The sequence below is a fragment of the Arvicanthis niloticus genome, chromosome 6, assembly GCF_011762505.2.
Source record: "Arvicanthis niloticus isolate mArvNil1 chromosome 6, mArvNil1.pat.X, whole genome shotgun sequence".
In the NCBI taxonomy this organism is placed as follows: domain Eukaryota; kingdom Metazoa; phylum Chordata; class Mammalia; order Rodentia; family Muridae; genus Arvicanthis; species Arvicanthis niloticus.
In genome coordinates this window covers 36,540,008-36,557,214 of record NC_047663.1, presented here as the reverse complement: position 1 = coordinate 36,557,214, position 17,207 = coordinate 36,540,008, and the positions used below count along the sequence as shown (strand labels likewise).

At 41.1% G+C, this 17,207-nt stretch overlaps 1 protein-coding gene across 13 annotated transcripts in view; it reads left to right on the top strand.

The window, feature by feature from the left end:
• Positions 1–17,207, top strand: part of Bcas3 (BCAS3 microtubule associated cell migration factor) — a 460,608-nt gene that overhangs the window by 165,990 nt on the left and 277,411 nt on the right. For all 13 annotated transcript variants that reach the window (XM_034505325.2, XM_034505328.2, XM_076936103.1 and 10 more), the window contains one exon: positions 10,273–10,423. In XM_034505325.2, coding sequence (XP_034361216.1) covers positions 10,273–10,423 — 151 coding nt within the window. The remainder of the gene's footprint in view (positions 1–10,272; positions 10,424–17,207) is intronic.

The window sequence follows — 17,207 nt, the reverse complement described above, 5'->3', positions numbered from 1 at the left end:
TTTCCTTAACTGTTGTATGTAAGCACCTGTTTTCAAGCTGGAAATGAAAATACATTTGAATACAAATGGGTTTATCTCCCTTTCCATCAGAAACTGCTGATGTGGCACTTTTGCACCACACTCCAGTCTCTGTATGCCCTTGAGATCTGGTGTTCTTTCCCATCTGAAGGAAATGCATCTTTGACACTTCTCATGACCTGAGTCATGATGCTGAAATAGAGCCAGAAAATATTCTTAACAGTCATGGGTAATAAGCAGGAAGGCTTCCGTTAGCAGTGGAGGAGGGTAAGGGGCCAAAGAACAGTAGTTAGTGCCTGGGGGATGTGCAGAGAAGAAAGTCTGCCACTTTAATTTATAATCTTTAATTTTTTATTATTAGGAAAGTTGGTTACACTTTGTAATTATGTTTGTTATTCAACATAACATTTATTTACTTTTTGTAAAATTATTTCTAAGAAAAAGTCTTGTAGTCCAGGCTGTCCTTAAACTTTCTGTATAGCCAAGGGAAGGAAAGATCAATCTTTGATCCGCCTGCCTCCCCCTGCTGAGTACCAGGATTACAGGTGTTGTCATCATGAAAAACTTTCGATTTTAATATGTAAGTGTCCCTCAAAAGGAATGGTTAAAAAAGTTCATATTGTCATTTCTGTAGTTTTCCATATGTTACTTAGTGCTCTTCTTCTTTATAGGGCTTTGTACTGGCACTTCTCTGCAGTCTCTGAACTTGGGTAATAGAGAAAAGAGGGGTTCCATCAATTCAAGGTCATACTGGGAAAATGTTCAAACAAACTGGCATAAAAAAAAAAAGGTATACTTTATTGATTGCAGCTAATTTGGTGCACAGTGTGGTTGCTTGTTTGTTTGTTTTTGTTTCTGAATGGATTCCTGATACTTTTATACATCATGTGTGTACCTGTGTAAATGAAGTTGTGTTTGGTAAATCTGGCTCCTTCATTGTCATGGTACAAATCAATTGTGAGATAAAGAGTGGGTGCCCAGGGTTGCTGAGGTGTGATGCTGTGCTTTGCTTTTCTTTTGCCGGTCTGGTCTCAGGAATGTCAGGCTCTGAATTTTAAAATATGCAATTTTCACCTTTGAACTGAGCTTGCTTCAGAAGAGAGTGCAGTATTCCATGGTTCTCTTTTGATTATTTTGAGATGGATTATTGCTGTGTAGCCCTGGCTGGCCTGGCACTGGCTGTTTAGCTATTGCTTGCTTCAATTTCAAGGCGATTCTGCTTCAGCCTCTCAGGAGCATCTTAATAAATTTCTTTGCTCCTAAAATGTAGGAGTGCTCTGAGATAATGAACTAAAGTAGTGAATGTCCACAGTTTTTATTCATTTGGTTTTAACTTGTTTTGATTGTGTGATCATGAATAGATCATTTACTTTAAAATGTTTTTCATTAATGTTAAAATGTTTAATTTTTGAAAAATGCAATAGAATTTCTCACATTTCCTCTTTTGTGCTCTTTTTCTCCCTCTGCATCCCTGAGCTGTGTAGCCACCAGCTCCTCGAACAGCTCCCTGGTAGCTTATTGTTAACCTCCCTCCCTCACCCCGCACTTCAGCCCCAGACTGCCCTCTGGGAGTACATTATACTTACTGTGTATACAAGCTTTGTAATGGTGACTTTCTTCTTAAATTTTACTCTTATATATCAGGCTCCTAAGTCCAACAAATTCATTTTAGCTTCCAGGAAGTGCTTGCATTTACACATTAAAATAGCATGCAGTTCTTAAGAGTAAGGAACAGGTGAGAATATTCTGAGAATCAGGAAAAACAGCTAGAGAATTAATTGATGACCTATAGACACAAGTATAATGTGTTAGTTATAAATATATGTTCAAAACAATCACATGATGGCATAATACCAGTTCTCTTGCAAGTATACATTTCATTTTCCTTGATACTGGGGAGCACTAGATAGTGAGTTACGGGCCATTCTGTGTGCAGTAGCAGAATATCATTAATAACTGTCTCCACCTGAAAAACATGCATTGTTTTTCCCCTAAGTACCTGTAGTCATTACTATGGAAGTTTTCTTTAAAAAAGCAATAAATGTTTTTGCTCCTTTTCTTAAAATGTTGCAATGTTTTGTCATCTGCTGCCTTCCCAAGAAGCAACAATTACTACAATAAGAACTGAAGTTGAAATCGTCCTTGGATATTTTGTCTCTGTTTAAGTCTGCACAGTTGTTTGGTAAAGTGTGTCCAGCCTCCATGTCCAGAGCTAATTTTCTTTCCATCTCCTGCTGAGCTCCCTGGCCTGTACAGCCTCGTCTGTGGGTCAGAAGGCTCTGTCTCTCACCAGGGCACTGCACTTTCCGTTTCCTACTGAGTAGATTGTAGAATATACTGGACCGTGCCTGAGAAAAGGTCAGAAAGGAGGCAGAGAGTCCAGGAACTGCAGCTGGGAAGCTTGTCATCCTCATCTAAGGGAGGGAAAGGAGAAGGGTTAGGGGCCTGGGGGAGGGAGGGGAGCCACAGACACTCCCATTCTGACCAAAAGCAACCCATATGCTAGAAAGTCCAGTTTGCACTGGGCACTTAAAATATATATATATATATATATATATATATATATATATATATATATATATATATATGGATTTTATTTGGTTTTGATTAAATAATAGTTGAGAGGATGCTTTAATGTTAAATTAGACCACAAGCAAGAGCTAAGCAGGCTTTCTAGCTTTGCAGAGCCCTACTATCCAGTGATTATTTTAGAACAAGCTACCATTGTGCTTTTTTTAACAGAGTCAAGAAGTCAACTTTTCAAATTCAGAATTAACTTAAAACTCCTTGGTAAATTTTGCTGTTTTATACCCATCAAGTTCATTGTGGGATATTAAAAGCAGACCGGCAGTTTTGATTTTGTGTGGAATGGACAGTGCACATGCACAGAGGCTCTGAGAGCTTCTTACCCAGCTTTCCTTCCTTGGAAATGGGTAGACAGGAGGACATCTCTATGACGTCTTAAGACATGCTCAGGTTCTGCTGGATCTGGATGTTGCCACGGCCTTTCCCGAGAAAATGGCAGGGTTCAGGTGTCCTCTTTTCTCAATTAAAATGATTTAAACTTAAAAAAAAAAAAAAAAAAAAAAAAAGAGTAGGGAGAGTGTTGGGAGGGGGATGGAGATAAGGAAATATTTGGTGAAAGGCTGCTTTTCTATAGATTTGTTTTTTGTGGAGTGCCAGGAACCCACAATAATTTTGGATTTGAGGGTGCCCTTGTTATATTAATTTCCAAATACAATTACCAATGCTTGCAGCCTGGGACCTTGAAGGAGTGAGAGGCAGAGCCCCTTAACTCTGGCAAATTTCTTTAGTGTTTGGAGATTGATGAAAACTGACCAATTGGACTGAGAGGCATCTGGTTTACTGAGACATGGATGGTGCCTGTAGTAAGCCCTTTTAAATAGCCTGCCTGATGCCTGTTGTGGGTTAGGGCCCTGTGTTCAAGGAGCACAGGAAAACCCAGAAAACTACAGACCTCCTAACTATGCTGTCCCATGGGCACACTAATTTGCTCTTGTAAAGGAATCTTAACATCTCTGTGCCTGTTTGTTCTCAGAGCCCTAGTGACCTCCTAAGACTCTCCTCTGGACACCCCATTGTTCCTTGTCTGTGTTCTTCCTTACAGCTTTCCTTCTTAAGGAATCTTCCTATGGCTCCCACTCATGACCACTTGTATCTCGTGATTCTGTTAACCTGTGATGAAATGGGGTTTTCTTGTGTCTCCCATTCTGAGCTTCTCCTTACAGGAGATTTCTGAGATGTAACTGATGAACATAAGTTTTGTGGTTTTCTTTTCCTTGCTTCATGGTATGATAGAGCAGCAAAGAGGATCGTGAGGAGGGATGGCCTTTTATTCATTTGTTCATCGGTTTCCTCTCACTCGCCCTGCAGAAGTTCATGCACACAGTGTGCTGATAGATAGTAGCTCAGTTCAGCAGAATGTGAAGTGCTCAGCGCTTTCAGGGTCTTGCTTCCCTTAGAAATGTCTCGAGCTTGGCAGTTTGCCTCGTTCACATGTTCTCACATCCCTGCATCCAGAAGCTGGGAATCCAGTCCTGGCAGCTTCTGCACAGAGGGTAAAGATAAACCAGAAAGGAGCCGAGCTTCCTCCCACATTACCTGGGAGTTGCTGCTGATGGCTTTTCCACAAATGTCCTAGTTTGTCAAAGCCCAGTAAATCTTGGAAAGTTTATTTTCCTTGTAGCATCTGTGTTTTATAATGGGTCTTTTAATTTGTTTTTACTTTGTCTGCAGGGATTTCTTTTGTCCGGAGTTTTCAGACTCTTGGCTTTTTTTTCTTTCCTGTGGAAGTGAATCCATTAATGATGACTGGTTTGGGAATATGACGCTCTGCAAACCTGCCCTGGTATGCTGCTCCTCCAGAGCTGCCACAAAGCACACTGGATTACCCACCCACCCCCATCCATTTTCATCCTCAACATAATCCATTTGCATCTGAGTTTTTGTAGTATAAAATGTTTGAGGAAGTGCTATGTGAGACAGTGATGAGAACATGTGGTTCCTAGCCCACCTCACCTGTGTCCGTAGGACCTTGTCTCTGCATGAAGGATAAGCCATGTCTCTGAGCACAAGCTTCCTGCTCTTTATATGCAGGTAGCAGGAGTCAGGAAAGACCATCTGAGGTGGTTTCTTTCCAGAGATAGAGATTTGTTTCCGATAAGCATAGTAATTTCAGTGCTGTAATTCTGAAGCGACTCTATTTCAGTTCCTACTATAACAGTATGATCAATGACAGTATACACAACTGGAAACAGATCAGCCTGAAGAGCCAAAGCTGCAGCAGGATGAGATTCTTTTGTTTTTACAATTCAGATTTTTAAAGGATTTTCTGTTTTGCCATAGAATTTCTGCTTTAATTTGTCACGAAACCATCTTATTGGAATTTGGTCTTTTCCTCCCTCCCCCAATGAGATGCCCATCTATCATGGAGACTGGTTTCCCTCTAAGGGATCAAAGCTCTGGTGGATTTGGATAAAGATCCAAAAGCCTGAAGGCTTATATGCAAGTTTATCTCTATAGACTAAGCCCGAAAAGCTGGGGTGGGAGCTTTAAAGGCGCTCACTTTCTCATGAGACTTGTGGGACTTCCTCTGTCTGGTTGTGCAGGAATCCTGAGAAGATCCATTCTCTCTCACAGTGTTTCTCACTTGCAGGGCTCGTGTCAGCTGGAATGGGAAGTATGATCGTGTGCCAAGTGTTTTGTAGATCTTAAGGCTTTCACTAAAGCTGCTGGTAGGCAGTGTCTGTTCTGTGATGGTGAGAGACGGGGACAGAGAGGAAGGAGCCTTGCTGATGTGAGCACTTGTGCAGCGGCCATCTTCTTGAATGCCTCAGTTTTCCCATTTTCCTAAACTATTTCCTGGAGTTTGCAGGAAGAAAGGGTAGAGTAGATGGACTCTAAGTCTATAGATACTGCACTTAGAACACCCCTGTGTTCACTCTCAATGTGACACTTGTGGCACAGAGAGCTAGCCTCGGTTTACTACAGACAAGTGTGCACAAGTCTTCCTTAAGTATAGAGTCGGCTCCTTCCCAGATCAGCGTAAGTCTGAGCAGGGCCCAAATCCATGGACTCTCTCATCTGCCCCTTTATCTCCTCTCCTTTTAATTGAGACAGCACTCATTCTATAGCCTATGTTGGTTTTGAACCCCTGCCTGGGCCTTTCAACTGCTGAGATTTTTGCCAGCGCTACCATGTTTGGCCTTTTCTGAAGTATTTTGAGATCTTTTCCAAAAGTGTATTTTCCCCTATTGGTGTGGGGGGGGGGAGAGGGAGGGAGAGAAATCTCCCCTTCCTCCTCTGGAAAATAGATTTAATTCATTTGGCAAATGTTTATTGAACTGTTGATTGCATGTCTGCTACTGAAACTTGTCTGTGCTGTCCCTCGTTTACTAACCTGATACCATCATTCATGATTCTTTCTTTTTATCCTTCAGTTTCTGTTTGACAAGGAAACTCCTGTATGTGCAAAATTTATGTGCTACATCTCCCTTTTTAAGTTGTCCTTTAAAACAATAACAATAACTCCTTCTGTTTGTCTCTGAGCAGTTTCTCAGATGTCAGTTGTAACATGTTTTTCCCATCATCTGTTCATTTTCTTCTCCTTCCCTCCCCCCACTCCATCACCATGGACTTGCTGATCAGGACTGATCCCAGTCAGCCTCTGACTGTGGAGTTAAAGAAGCAAGAATGCCAAGAGATACATCGTCTTCCTTGTTAGTACCTTCTGCAGTCGCAGTCATTTAATCTCATGTCTACACAGGTTACAGGGGCGTTTCCTATGTGGGGTTTCTTTTTCCTAACAATTGGGTTCTCTACCTGTGCAGTAGGACCTTGCTGTGGAAGCCTACCAGTCACTAACTTGCCTCATGGTTGGTTCATGTGGTAACATTTGTAGTCTTCTTTCTTAGTTGGAATTTTATTCATTTGTATTTCTATGTACATATGGTGGTGGGTGGTGTATGTGGCCATCAGTCTGTCTCTAGGAGCACAATATACCTTCTTTGAGTATCTCTCACTGGCCTAGAACCTTATCAGAATGACCACTGTGCTTCAGCAATCTTCCTGCCTCTGCTTCCCCTGTGCTGAGGTTATAAGCCCCTGCCATTATCCTCACCATTTTTTTTTTCATCGTTTTGGCGGATTGAACTAAGGTCTTCATACTTTCTGCACAGAGCTACCTACCAAGTCCATGAAAATATAGAAGTTATGGATGTTTACAGGTGCCAAGTAGAGCTTTACTTTTTATTTATTATTTTATGTGTATTTTTATGAATGTTTTTCCTGCATATTTGTTTGTGTACCATGTGTATGCCTGGTGCCCATGGAGGCTGGTAGAAGGTGTTAAGTCATTTGAATCTAGAGTTATAGATGGTTGTGAGCCTCCTTGTGGTCAAGTTAATATCCAGATGAGCTTTCTTATCTTTGCATCCTTACTTTGTATTGCTTTCTACTAGGTTGGTTTTGCTTAAGAAGCTGTTGGGTATTCATTGTTTTCTGAGAATCCTTAGTATTGGAATTCTCATTCCTTGCTCTGAGAAGGACGTCATAGGTATTTAATAGGCATTGTATCAGATTTGCTTTGGGAAGCAGGGTGTTTTAATGATAATGAATGTTTTAAACCACAAGAATAGATAGCTGTCTTTTCTAATTTTCTTGTTTCCTTTTCAAATTACCTAGCATGTTGTATCCTAGGCAAACACTCTACCACCTAAGAGGTCTTTCTTCTCTCTAGCTAAATTTATTCTTTTATATTTTTCTTTCATTCCCCTTTCTTCTCTTATCCCTTCCCCCCTCCTTCCCTGTCCCCATTTTCTCTTCCTTTCTATCTTCATTTCTATGGTTTCTGATAGTGTTATGTAGCCCAGATTAACTTTAAACTTAATATATAGTTAAGAACAGCTTTAAGCTTCCTGGTCTTCCTGTCTCTTTCCCAGTGCTGTGATCCCAGTTGTGTGTGCCTAGTCTGGCTTATGTGGTGACGTGAGCAGCCTCAGCTGCGATAACTGAGGCGATTCTCTGCCAGTTGAACTCCAGTCCCAGCCTTTAGATATTTTTTTAACAGCTATTATAAATAGGATTTCTGATTAATATACTGATTTCTAGTTCAGATAGTCTACTTGGTAAATATAAAAGAGGATTATTGAGCTTTTGTAGAACACATTTAAGCTATGCTATTAAGGAGATATGTTTATAAACTTGCCAAATCTAGTACTGAGTAAGACAGACACTACCACTCTTCCTCCCCCATTAACATAAACACAAATGTAAAGTCTACACAACTTTATGCACCCCTGCCTACTGTGTTGCCGATGGAGGCTGCAACTTAAACACACAGTACAGCAGAAGGACACTCCGGACAAGTAATGCTTGAGGATGCAGCAGCAGGCTGAGGAGACTCTAGAACCTTCTGTGCTGTTCTGTCTCCTAGGGAGACAGTGAAGCTGCTGCATGGTGGCCAGCTAAAGCATCACATTGGGAACATCCCAGGGAATCACATTGTTTCTCTTTTACTCATTGTTTACTTGTCTTTGTTTTATTTCCTGTTCTAGCATTCCATGCCAGGCAAGCGCTTTACCACTAAGGTATATTCCAAAGCTTTAAGATGTCTAATCAGTAGTGTTCAGTGAGCTCACCATCTGTACTGTTTGCTTGCTGTAGAATTTTTGTTAGTGTGTACTGTTCTTCCTAGGCCTGGCAACATAGGACACATTTGTAACTGCAGTGCTAGGGAGGCTGAAACAGGAGGACCTTGAGCTAGAGGCCAGCCTAGGGTGCATAGTGTTGGAAGAAAGGGAGGAGTGAAGGAAAGGGTGGGAAGAAGGGAAGGAGGAAGGAAGGAAGGGAGGGAGGGAGGAAGGGAGGGGATTCTGAAAGGGAAGTAAATTTAACACCCCCCCCTCCCATAGTGTCATGGTATACCTCCTCAGTAGTATTTAGACACTCCCATCATGGCATCCCTGCACACTTCTTTCCTTTATGTTGTCCTTTAGGCCCCGAACTGCCCTGCTCTCCCACTCTTATCTACCCAGGTTACTTCCCATGTGGTCTGTGAACCCATTTCCAAGTAATTGTTGTCACATGTACTTATCTGCATTTTGAGTGCTGTAAGATTTGTGATTAGAGGGATAACTCGAGCCCCCTCTAAGATATCTTAGACTGGGACACTCATCAGATCTGTGCTTAATAGCTGACAAACGTATATGACATACACAGATTCTGAATTTTATTACCTTGTGACATATTAATGTTGGATCCTCGTTTCAGTACAATCACAGTCGTCTGATAATGAATTGTCAACTATTGTCTCTATTGACCTTAAGAATATAAGTCATTTAGAGTGACTCAACTGTTAAGTTTTCTTCTTTATTGTATTACAAATATTCATTCTTCTTTTCTTTAAGGCTCTCTCTTATGTATGTGTAACATAGTTGTAACTGCTGCCTTTTGTATCACAGCTAAGGTGTGAATTGCTTCTACTACTTTTATGAAATTGGAATTTGCTAGTATGGGGAGTCAGAGATTTTTGTGCCTGCCTTTCTTATCAGCCCTAGCATGGCTTAGCTAATTAATTCCAGGGAGTGGACCTGAGTCTGAGGGAAGCAGCACTTTGTTACCCATGTCTGCATGTCTTTCAGGGCTACAGAGGTAGTTTGATCATTGATATAGTCATAGGCCTCTTGGTCTAACTGCACAAAAAAGGTCATGCGTAACAACAGTAGAGAGAAACTCTAAAATTGTGGGAGCCTACCACAGGCTATGGCTACATACAATTCCATTGACATGTCTTCAGGTAGTGCTCATTGCATTGTATATATTCAAGTTTTAGGGCATGGAACTTTCTGGAATTCTCTTCCTGACACCATTTTTCATTGAATCTGTAGATGTTATACAAATTAGGGAGAACTATCCATACTTCTTAGTACCTTTCAAAAGACAAACCAGCTTCTTTTACAGTTCTCATAGTAAGGTGAAATAGTTTTTGTCAGAACAGTGGCCTGTCCAAGGATGAGCAAAAAAGAAGACTGTCTTTAGAAACAAGAATTCTGGGGGCTATGAAATCTTGCTAATTGCTGATGTATACGTGTGCAAACCTGAGGTTTGATCTGCAGCACTCATGTAAAAAGCCATGTCCACCAGCACAGATAGATATTCTCAGTGTTGAGGGTGAAGCATACCAGAGAGCTCACTCTCCAGCCTACCTGAGTCAGCACGTTGGCTTCAGTCCAAGACCCTGTCTTAGAAAGTAAAGTGAAAGACGACTCAGGAAGATGCCCGACGTGGACCTTTATGTGTACACATGCATGCATGTGCCTGTGTGCACATGTACACAACAGAGTGAGAAGCAAAAATCCATCTGCAAGCTCTAATACTAGTTGCTATGGTTACTTCTGTGACCTGTAATGTTGGCTTCTTCTAGTCTATATGAAGTTTTAGAATACTTGTATTAATTTCTTTTAAATTTTGTCTGGCTTGTTTATTGCTTGTTTATTTGTTCATTTGTTCATACATTCATTTGCATTTCTGTAGCTACTAGACAACAATTTGTAGGAAGTTGATTTCTTTTACCCTGTGGGCTCTGGAGACCACTCAGGTCATCGGGGCTCTGGAGCAAATGCCTTTCCTCTCTTAGCCATCCCACCAGCCCTTGATTTCTTTCTTAAATGAAAACCTTTTCAGAGGGAGGGATGCTTCCATCAGTGATGCTCTGGTTTCTGTTTCTTTTTGTAGGGAAACTGAACAGCCAAGACTCTTACAATAACTTTACCAACAACAATCCTGGAAACCCCCGACTTTCTCCGCTCCCCAGCTTGATGGTAGTGACGCCTCTTGCACAAATCAAACAGCCAATGACATTGGGGACCATCACGAAACGAACAGGGTAAGGCCTCAAGCTTGATGCTGTTTCCACAGCCACTGTAAAGGGTGGGATGGATAGAAATTGGATGTGCTTTTTTTCATTGTGTGTTTCTTATTCTGTGACCTGTCCTTCATTTCCAGCCCACATGACACTCAATGGCAGTGAGTTAGTACAGAGTTCAGAATGCACACAAGCATGCTCACTCACACAAGCATGTTCACTCACACACACAAGCATGCTCACTCACACAAGCATGCTCACTCACACAAGCATGCTCACACACACAAGCATGCTCACACACACAAGCATGCTCACACACACAAGCATGCTCACTCACACAAGCATGCTCACACACACAAGCATGCTCACTCACACAAGCATGCTCACACACACAAGCATACTCACACAAGCATGCTCACTCACAGCTGTGTACACAGATCCATAGTAAGAAGCAAAGCATTGACAAGTTGTGAAAAACAGTATTGGCTAATGAAATCCAGACTCCTTCACACAGCCACACTTTATGTTTTGTGGCATGGCATTTTCTGATCGTACAGTTGATTTTCTTGGCCTTTGCCAACACAATGCCTACAACACCATGCATTTTGATAGATTCAAATATTAAGGAAAGTTTTCTAGATGACAACTGAAGTTTATGAGAGTCACCTACTCACTTTGTGTGGTGTATTACCACCCCACACACATATTTACACTCCCCATCTATTGCTAGAGTCTGGAGAATGTACTAGTCCACACAACTATATGTACTATAGTTGAAAACCAGAACAAGATTGTTCCCTGACACTCTTAAATATCCTCCATAGCATTCTTGTATTTTTTCCAGTGTTTGTTTTAGCTGTTTCTCTTCCTGTTTGGAATGTGTGGATTTGAGCCTGTAAATTAATTGCAGTGTTCATTGACATATGATATTATTAGATATTCAGTAGCATGGTAATACTGACTATTTTGGACTATTGAATTTGTATTTCTGTAGTCATTTCTATAGCCATATTATTTTCCTCAATGTATAATCCCAGTATTGTGTTAGAAGTGGGAAAACATGTATATTCAAATTCTGTATTAAAATAATGTAGAGAAAGCCCTGTCTTTGCCTCAAATAGTCCTTAGGTTCTCCCTCATGAAAAAAACAGACTAAATTATCTGGCCACTGTGTTGACACAACGCTAATATAAAAGTGTTTATAGAAATCACTTTTCTTAGAAAAACTATTGTGGTCCCCAGGTACCAGATTGCACTGTCACATAGCCCCTCAACCTAGTTGACATGGTGTTTATGAGTAAGGCAGGTCTGTAGACAGAAGCAGGCTGAGTTTATAATGTTTTAAGGGGAATAAAAGGGAAAACATCCTGAAAACCTACTTTCCAAATCACAGCTTATTGCACCATTCTTAGATCTGTATATCATGTAATTTAACTCTTTGTGTTCAGTAGAAATGTAATTTTAAGTGGTATGTTAACTTTCTTCTTTGTTAAATTGAGAGATGTTGACCAGTATGGTCACAAAGTTTGAAAGGTGTGTGTCCTTGACTCACCGCTAGTTGACTCCTCCTCCCCTAAACTTTGAACCAGTGTCTTCCCTGGGTGTAGTATCAAGTAAAAATGGTTCTTAGCCTTGAACAACAATTTTAAAGTGTATTGTTTGGCACACTGAAGTTTGCCTTAATTTAATGTTATTTAATGTTATTGACTCCAGCACTATATAATTCTAGGTAGAATTATATATTTCCTGGATCTCAATGAAAACATATTTTAAAATGTTCCTCTAATTTGACTGTACATTTAGAGTGAGGGGACTATCTGAGAAGATGCCCCAGGAGCTTCCTGGGGACACACAAGCATTTTCTGATGTTTGTTTCTGGAGACTTATTTCTTGTTGTTATTAGCACAGGACATACTGTATCCACTATGACCTAGCTCTCTTCTCCCATAGGCTTTTAAAACAGCTTTGAGATTGGTGTAGATATGTTAGACACAAGGACAGATGTTAGCATTTAATTACACATATTTATGCATAGTGTTTGAATATACATTTTCTCTTCTCTGTATTTGAAGGTTCCCTAATGAGACTCTTGTGCTCTCCCACCCTCTCTGCCAGCACAGTGACAGGTGTAGATGTTAGAAGATTCTACACTTCCTTTCCTTTTAAAAACTTGTGTGGCTGGAGAGATGGCTCAGTGGTTAAGAGCACTGACTGCTTTTCCAGAGCATCATCACTCAGCATCTGCATTCCCAGATCCTCCAAGCCATTTGTAACTCCAGTCGGAGTACCCAGCAACTTCTTCTGGCCTCCGTGGGCACTGCACTCATGTGGTACACAAACATACATTCAGGCAAAACACCCATCCCTATAAAAAGAAATAAAAAATTAAAGGGCTGGGTGTGATAGTGCACACCTGTAACCTCAGCACTGCAAGTCTAAGGCAGAAGATCCCTGTGAATTCCTAGACAGCCAGGGTTATGTAGAGAGACCCTGCCTGAAAACAAAACAGAACAATAAAATAATCAAAAATGTTCAGATTTGTAGTCCATACATGCTACGTGTCTCATGATTGTTTTTATTACTACCCCTGCAGTGTCAGACTGTACACTTCATGCAGGCATGCAAAGCATTCTGCCACTCAGTGCTCCCTCTTACAGCCCTGTGCTCCCTCTTACATATGATTAACACTCACTGATGAATGCACTGGGGATTTGAGTGACTTTATGTGCCTTGAAACCAACATTAGTGCATGCCACAGTCACTGTTCTGTTCCTGTGAAGTGACAGCCAGGGCCAAGGCAACTCTCATTAAAGAAAACATTTAATTGGGGCTGCTTTACAGTTTTAGAGAATTTGTTCCTGGTAACTCCAGGCAGGATGGGTGGTGACAGACAGGCTGGCATGATGGTACTGTAGAAGTAGCTGAGAGTCTTACATCCTAATCTGCAAGGAGAGAGACACAGTAAGCTTGCTTGGGCTTGAACACCTCCAGAGACACACCCACTCCAAAAGGACACACTTCCCAATTCTTCTAAAATCGTTCCCGGACTGGGGAAAGTGTGGGTCTGGGCAATGTTCTCATTCAGACTTCCACAAGTGTATGATGCTTGAATTTTCCAGCATTCTCAGAACTTCATCGGTTTTCTTTTAAATTGATGAATTTTAAAAGAAATTTCAAATTTATTTCAGTATGTGCTGTCTTCAAGTGTTGTTGCCAAATAATTTTAAGTTGTCTCAAAATGAACCTTTGGTTCTAATATTTTTGACATAGTTTCTATTTCAGCAATATAAGCAAAGTCTGATAACAAAAATTCTTATATTCCCAAATCTCCCAATGTTAAAAATGCTAAATTTATTATTGACATTGTTTATGCATTAAAACATGATGCTTTTCTAATTGTTTCAGAATAAATTTCAAGTTAATGACCCCTCCTTCCTTCTTTGTCTTCTATCCTAAACCTGGAGGAAATATTCTAAAATCACTGAAATCATCAAAAGAAGAATTGTATTCATTATTTTTATTAAATAATTAGTTTATTTATTTACTTTACACCTCAATCACAGCTTCCCCCGTGTGGTGATTTGAATATGCTTGTTCCAGAGAGTGACACTATTGAGAGGTGTGGCCTTGTTGGAGTGGGTGTGGCTTTGTTAGAAGAAGAATGTCATTGTGACTTTGAGCTCTGAAGCTCCACCCAGTGCAGAAGATTCAGTCTTCTCCTAGAAGCCTTCAGATGAAGATGTAGAACTCTCAGCTTCTCCAGTGCCATGCTTGCCTGGACACTGCCATGCTCTTGCCTTGATGATAATGGACAGAATCTCTGAACCTATAACCAAGCCCCGGTTAAATTTTGTCCTTTATAAGAGTTGCCATGGTCATGGTGTTTCTTCATGGTAACAGAAACCTAAGACATTCTTTTCCTCCTCTTCATTCATTCCCCCTCTTCCTTTCTCCTCAGAAAAGGGGAGGCTTCCCAGGTATATCAGCCTGTCCTGGCATGTCAAGTTGCAATAGGACTAGGTCCATCTTTTCCCACTGCAGCCCAGCTAGGGGAAAAGGATCCAAAGGCAGGCAACAGAGTAAGAGATAGCTTGTTCCTGCTGTTAGAGGACCTACATGAAGACCAAACTGTACAACTACTACATATGTGCAGAGGGCCTAGGCCCGTCCTATGCATGCACTGTGGTTGGATGTTCAGTTTCTGTGGGGCCCCTATGGGCCCAGGTTAGTTGATTATGTAGATTTTCTTATAGTGTTCTTAATGTCTCTGGCTCTTTCCCCCAACTCCTCTCTTCCACAGGAAATCCTAAGCTCTGCCTAATGTTTGGCTGTGGCTCTCTGCATCTGTTTCCATCAGTTGCTGGGTGAAGCCTCTCTGATGACAGTTATGTTAGGCTCCTGTGTCCAAGTATAGCAGAATATCATTCATAATGTCAGGGATGGGCTCCCTCTCATGGCATGGGTCCTGAGCTGGGCTAGTCATTGGCTGACCCTCAAGTTCTGCTCCATCTTCTACCCCTGAAGATCTCGTTGTCAGGATCAAAGGTTTGTGGTTGTGTTGGTATCCCAATTCCTGTATTGGAAATCTTGTTTGGTTACAGGAGAAGGCTATTTTGAGTTCTATATCCTCTTAACTAGGGTCACCTCAGTGGGCCATCAGCTTGAGTCCTGGCAGTTTCCATTGTTCTAGGTTTCTAGCTTGTCCCAGAGATTCAGCCCCCAAGGGTTCCAGTTTTCTTTCTCAGTTTTCTCTCCTTCCTGCCTGCCCCTACATGGTCCCTCCTGTTCTCCCCGTCTCTTCCCCTACTCAGGCCCCTTGCTCCATCCATTCCTGATGCATATTCTAATTTTGCTTCTCAGTAAGATCCAAGTGTCCTCCCTCAGGCTCTCCTTGTTAGTCTTGTGCTTTATAGCTAATATCCATTTAGTATATACCATGTTTGTCTTTCTGGATCTAGGTCACCTCACTCAGGATCATCTTTTCTAGTTCCATCTATTTGCTTGCAAATTTCATGATGTCATTGCTTTTAATAGCTGAGTGATATTGTGTAATTGTACAGCATCGTCTTTGTCCTTTCTTTGGTTGAAGGACATCTCGGTTGTTTCCAGTTCCTGCCTGGGTATGGGATGCAGTGCACCACTGCTGGGGGTGCTTTCAGGGGAGTTGGTGGGCAAAGGCTTGGAGGGGTGATTGTCTTATCTGGAAAGGAGGGAGAGTTATGGGGCAGGAAATAAAGCACAGGGTATGGGGTGCAGTTTACTGCTGTAGGTTGTGCTTTCAGGGGAATTCTTATTCATTATTTTTAATAATTACAAACAATTGCTGTCTGCAATAAGTTCTTTACTTCTGTAGTAGAGTTCTGGGTTAGCATAGGTTGCCCTTAATTTCTTGATACTGACAGCTAGCATAGTGACTGATAGACACCGTGATTGTAGTTTATATATGACCATTTGCAGATTGCAAGTTAGTTCATAGAAGACACTTGTTTTTATGTTTTTTTCCTTCCTTCCTTCCTTCCTTCCTTCCTTCCTTCCTTCCTTCCTTCCTTCCTTCCTTCATATCCATCTATCCATCCATCCATCCATCCATCCATCCATATTTTATTTTTCACAGTGTCTTGTTAATTGAGACTGATCTTGAGTTTGGGATATTGCCACCTCAGTACTGAGTTCTGATATTACAAATGGCCACCATCATCACACTACTTTGTAAAAAAAATACCATGTGTATCTGTGTGTGTGTGTGGGGGGGGTGCACATGATTGTTGGGTGTGCATGGCTGCTAGTGGAATCAGATCCCCTGAGCTGGAGTTACAGGGTTTGACTTGGGTCCTAGGAACCGAACTCGTGGCCGCATGTTCTCATAAAGGCCAAGCCACCCCTCCAGCTTCCATCATAGCTACTTTCTATGCCACTGTCTGAAGTGTTTGTTGAATACACTCAGAAAGTGCTGTTGTCATTTTTTTATTGTTTTACTGCATGCCAGCCACATATTTGTACATAGTTTTCTGAATGTGATTTTTAATTTTTGTCTTATAATAAGAAGAGTTCATTAAAATGTGTATTTTTCCCTGTCAAGATTAATGTTTGATCATAAGAATATATTTTCTGTCTGGGCTTGGTGGTGCAGATTTGTAATCTTAATCCCAGCAGGAGGATTTCAGGTTCAAAGCTAGCCAAGATCAGATACAAGAAAAGCCTGGATGTCTTGCCTAGCATGTGTGAGGCCTTAGTTCAGTCCCAGCTCTACCAGTGAATAGAAAACTTGAGAATACAGTCGCTTAGTTTGTTGCAGTCTGTTTTGAAGTTAATGCCAGATACAGTTTCATCCCTTAGATTTTATACAGCCAGCGTGTTCAGCACTTATTTATTCTATTGAAACTCAATTTCCCAAACTGTGACTAACCCTCAACATGGCAGGCAGCTGGCTATTTACCCTGAATCATTTCTATCCCATTTTGTTTTATTTACTGGGAAATGTGATTTTTCTCATGAAGGTAACCAATGTAATAAGCAAGCAGAGTTTTTCATTCCCAGATCTTTTCATTCCTAAAATGTTGAGTCACTGTGCCTTTCCTAGTGCCTTTAGAGTGTGACTGAGATGGAGCCGTTCCCATGGAGGATTAGAAAGAGCACACAGAGCTCACTATTGCAGACTGTTGCTGACTTTCAGATACACCTGGTAATGTTATCTAGTTGTTTCCTGGAACAGTTGCCATTTGTCTTGTGTTGGTATTCTGTGTAAAGGCATAAGATAGCCACAGTGTTAGAATTTTGTTGCAGAATTATGAAGATTGCCTAAGAC